Raw genomic sequence first — 4,992 nt, 5'->3', positions numbered from 1 at the left:
GCTGTGTGTGGTGGGCTGGGGCAGTGTTGGGGCAGGTGCAGGGTGTGTGTGGTGAGCTGAGCTGGGTGGAGGGGGTGGCTGTGTGTGGTGGGCTGGGGCAGTGTTGGGACAGGTGCAGGGTGTGTGTGGTGGGCTGAGCTGGGTGGAGGCGGGGCTGTGTGTGGTGGGCTGGGGCAGTGCTGGGGCAGGTGAGGTGGCTGCGCGTGGCGGGTTGAGGCGGGCGCGGGGCTAAAAGCTGCTGGCCCATTGTGACGCGGCGCGGCGGTCACTGTGCTGATGCGCAGCTGGGCAGGAGCCGGGCCATGCAGGAGCCGCGGCGGCGGCGAGGGCCGGGGCGCTGTGTCGAGGCCGAGAGCGGCGGGCGCTTCCCCGCGGGCGTCTCCCTGAGTGACCGAGCGTCCTACAGAGGCACTAAGAAGCCGCCCGCGCCCCGCAGCTTCCCCCGCGCTGAGCCCGCCTGCCCCGCGCCCGGCTCGGAGCTGGCGCGGCCGCGCTCGGGCCGCTTCTCGCCGCCGCACTACCTGGACCCGTACGGCTCGGAGCTGGAGCCGGCTGGCTGGGAAGGGGGCTGCAGCCCGGCCCCGACGTACCAGCAAGCGGGGCTGAGGAAGGGGCAGAGGAGCCGGGTCCCCCAGCAGTCACGACGCTCCTCCTCCTGGCAGCGGCGTGTGCCCCCGGCGCGGGAAGGGTATGCGACCTCCCTGAACCCCTCCTGCACCAGCCTCTTCCGGGGGGACTGCCCGGGGCACCACGACAGCAGCCCCTCGGGCCGGGGCAGCCGGCTGGACGAGGCGCTCAGGGAGGACCAGTGGGCCAGCCCTGTGCAGAGGACCCGGGAGTATGGCCCAGGTTTCATCTCGGAGGCCAGCAAGCCCCTCTCCGCCTGCGCCTCCTTTTCCTCCTGCCAGCTGGAGGCCGCCCCCAGCAAGCCCGGGAAGAAAGAGCTCCAGAGCGGGGGCTGGCAGGAGGCGTGTGAGAGCAGCCCAAGCCTGAGTGACTTGATGCACTCCTTTGCCAGACAGTATGAAGATGAGGATGAAGAGGATACACAGGCTGAAAACAATTACCACAAACACCGCGTCCACCATCCCCCGAGGTCAAGAAGGAGAGAGTCCCAGGTCAGCGTCCAGGATCTAACTGATAAGAGATATGAGGACTTAATCCCTGAAAGGGACCGAAAGATTGCAGCTCTGATGCTGGCCAGGCATCGGGAGGAGCACGATCTGAAAGAGAGGCAGCTGCAGACCTCTGATGCTTGGGATAGGATGAGACGGAGGGAGAAGAAGATCAAATCAAAACTGGAAAAAGAAAGGCAGCACCATCTTGCTGAAAGCCTGGAGAAGTGGCAAAGAGACAAAGAGCACAGGAAAGCCAGGCTCAGGCTAGAAGAGCAAGAGCTTTTGAAGGCCAGAGAGAAAGAAATGATGTTACAGCACAAGAAGTGGGAAAAAGTAGCTGAGGAGCAAGAAATGAGGCGGAAGGAAAAACGTGAAAGAACTAAAGTCCAGGCTGAGTACAGGAAACGCTGTCAAGAAAAGCAACTGAGAGAGAAAAGACTAGCTGAGAAGAATGCTAAGCAGTACAACTATAATCTATTAAAGGAAAAAATGGCGCAGGCCTTTGAAAAAAGACTGTTGAAAGAAATGGAGGGGAAGAAAAGGAGTCAAGATCTGAACCAATATGAAAAAAACAGACACAGGCCCCTGAAAGCGCAAATGGATCACCAAGTCAAAGCCGATGAGCTTTATAAGAGGCTTTCTATAGAACAAAAGCTTCAAAGATCTCAAGAAATCCTTGATCAGCTGATGGAAGAAAGGAACAAAGAATTAAAAGAAAAATCTCTAAGGGGTGAAGAACAAGGCCTATTGGCCAAGTTTAGAGCAAAAGAGACTGAGGAAGAAAAACGAAAGCGTAAAAATATGTTGCTGCAGATAGCGGAGATGAAGATCCAGCAAGCCCGAGAAATTATGTCTAAAAATGTCCAAGACAAAGCACAGCGTAGCAAGGAAAGTAACTATTTAAAAGAAATGAACCACCACTTTCGAAAACAAAAAGTTGAAGATGATGAAAAATGTCACCTACAGGAAATTCAGGAAGCCATCAAAAGGAAAGATGAAAAAAGCAATAGAATTTTAAGGGACAAGGAAACTGCTGTTGAAGACTCTAGAAAAATAGCCAGAGCATCTTATGACCTGAGAGAAAAAGTGAGAGAACTGATTAACAGCCATTCATTTGACTAGATGGCTTTAGAAGTCAATCACAATGCAAGTCTTCATAAAGAGATCTAGTAAGACTTAAAAAGAAAAATTGCAATCATTCTTGTGCTAAAATGATGGCTTGCAATACATTCATTTTGTAGCTTGTCTAGAATTCTGCATTGTATTACACTAAAATGGTTTCACCCTTAACCTGGGTGTGTCTCAAATGCACTGATAATTTCAATAGGATTATGGCCTAAAGGATTTCAGTATTTATTTAAAGTGCACCATTTTGCAATTATATTCTGTTTATAAACTGAAAATGGGTCACCTGGAATCTATACTATTTAACTGATTAATATAGAAGGTAGATCTTGATGGAATCCAGAAAAGGTTCCTAAAAAAGCACGAATGCTATCTAATTGCAGGCACACTGTGAAAACATGGGCAGATATCTTGTCTTAGTCTGCATTTGTAAAGCACCTTACAGTATTAATGCTACATAAACCCATAATAACAAAAGGTCTTGGTTCCAAGATTCCAAGAACTGAATAATGCAACATCTGCAAATATTAAGTAACTTGTTTTTTTCTGCTTTCAAGCACATAGTAAATACCCTGATCATACCATATATTTGGTGAGAAACCATTACATAAGTATGTGAAACATGAATCATGCCAGATCTAAACAATCTGTGGATGCAGGTATTTTGAGACTGATAGTGCTTGGATACAGTCGAGTTCTCGCTTAGTTCTCACTGTGAGCCACATGCTTTTTTTTTAATATATAAAAGATATTCATTTCAATAGGGAGTTCCACATATTGACAGATAGAGGATCCGACCCTGATTGTATAAAGATTTGGTTGCTTTCATACTGAACATGCATGTATCCAAAAATTTTCTTTATTTCTATTTCTGGTGTCTGGTTATTTCCTCGACTGTTTAAAATCTGAACTTTTCAAGCACTGAACACATTTGAGTGTGGCTTTTAAAAAAAACGCTATTATTCTATCATATCTGCATTTGATAGACTAGATGCATGGCTAATGTTAGAGACTTAAACCTTCCTCCCCTACCCCTATCTTTCCCCAGTACTGATTTGACACTAGAAAGAATGCTACTGATCAATATATAAAGAAAAATATTTACCAATAGAGTATGTGGGGTGAAATCCAGATGCAACTGAAGTCAGTAGCAAAATTCCCATTGACTTTTGTGGGGTTAGGATTTCACCCCTCCTATAGCAGATTTTAAAGTTACTCATTTACAATCTAGTTAAGGGACTGCCATACTTCCACTGTCCCAAATGTGTCATACTTCAGCAAAAGGATGCCCAAAGGCATCAAATTCAAGTGCTTTCATCTTGAATAGGATTCAACTTGATTCACTTGGTAAAAATGCTTCATATCACATAAGGTTTCAGAACACTGAATTATATTAAAAATGGAAGGGGTTAAATCCTAGCCCCATTGAAGTGGGCTTGGATGCTTTCCCACTGTGTTCAAACAAACATTCAGCTTCTAGTTTTTACTTGCTGAGATCAGAATATGGTTTTATTTCTAATTAGTTGTATTGCTTTTGAAGCATAGCTAAAGTTCCATTTTGGACATTTAGTTGAATTTACTGAGATCTTAATGCAATCTAAAATGCATCTCTTGTCCATTTCCTGTAGTTATGCACATCATGTTGGTTTTAAAAAACTGACAAACACATTTGAGATGCAGTTTCTGGCACTACAGTATTCCAAGAAGCTATTTTAAACAATGGCAATAGGAGGCTCGGGAATGCTGTGTGTATTTGAAAATCTAAGCTTTCAATTAAAATGTAAAGTTTGTGTATTATGTTGTATAGTATTTCCTCTTAGCTGAGCTTTTAAAGCACCAAACAAATTTGGGTACAGCTTTTTAAAAACATTTGTTATAATTCTGCCATATGAATACTACTTCAATCAGTAGAAAGCCATATGGTAAAGGACTGGTAATGATACAGAAGGCCTTCCACTTCACGAACACTATGAGTTATTCCCATTGGTAAAATTACCAGTGGTCAGCTTTAGTTCTCAAACATTTAATCAGTCAATCTTACATATATACTCCAAACAATTCATATACTGAATTTAATTCTAGTAATAGCTAAATAATCCAAAACAGTAATCATTTTGGAAATATTCTGTTTATATTATAATATGTGGAATAATTTTGTTGTTCCTACATTGTACAATTAGTAGCTTTATGCAAAGAAAACGTAAAAGGAACTATATCAGAAACAGTTTTAAATGGAATTACTAATGTAAAATATATTAATTGCTTTAAAGACTGAATAACATATTTTACTCTTGTAGAAACCAGTGGATTATTTAATTTTTATATCAAAATATTCTGAGTACTTCTAAAACAGATGTAGATGTAGAGTTTTGTGATGTGAAGCAATATTTGCATCAAGTTGAATACTACTGAAACTTCAAATTGTAAAACAAGATGTAGTGGACCACCTAAGAATAGTATCAGAGGGGTAGCTGTGTTAGTCTGGATCTGTAAAAGTAGCAAAGAATCCTGTGGCACCTTATAGACTAACAGACGTTTTGGAGCATGAGCTTTCGTGGGTGAATACCCACTTCATCAGATGCATGCATCTGACGAAGTGGGTATTCACCCACGAAAGCTCATGCTCCAAAACGTCTGTTAGTATACTAATACTAATGAAGTTTTATTCTTAGGTGCAGCAAAGAATCCTGTGGCACCTTATAGACTATCAGAAATGAATATATTCAGAGATTCATAGATTGCAGGGCTG

General features: G+C 43.8%; 1 protein-coding gene across 1 annotated transcript; it reads left to right on the top strand.

Annotated features, from left to right (window-relative positions):
- The first annotated feature begins 302 nt into the window (after positions 1-302).
- CCDC185 (coiled-coil domain containing 185) lies at positions 303-4,744 on the top strand. Its single transcript, XM_030554243.1, has one exon. The coding sequence runs from the start codon at positions 303-305 to the stop codon at positions 2,238-2,240; it is 1,938 nt and encodes a 645-aa protein (XP_030410103.1). The 3' UTR covers positions 2,241-4,744.
- The last annotated feature ends 248 nt before the right edge of the window (positions 4,745-4,992 follow it).

The sequence above is a fragment of the Gopherus evgoodei genome, chromosome 3 (genome assembly GCF_007399415.2).
Source record: "Gopherus evgoodei ecotype Sinaloan lineage chromosome 3, rGopEvg1_v1.p, whole genome shotgun sequence".
NCBI lineage: Eukaryota > Metazoa > Chordata > Testudines > Testudinidae > Gopherus > Gopherus evgoodei.
Note: the sequence above shows the minus strand (reverse complement) of the source record. Positions and strands in the feature narration are given on the sequence as shown.

Coding starts and splice junctions, on each gene's coding strand:
- CCDC185 (XM_030554243.1), top strand. CDS start 303: ATGCAGGAGCCGCGGCGGCGGCGAGGGCCGGGGCGCTGTGTCGAGGCC.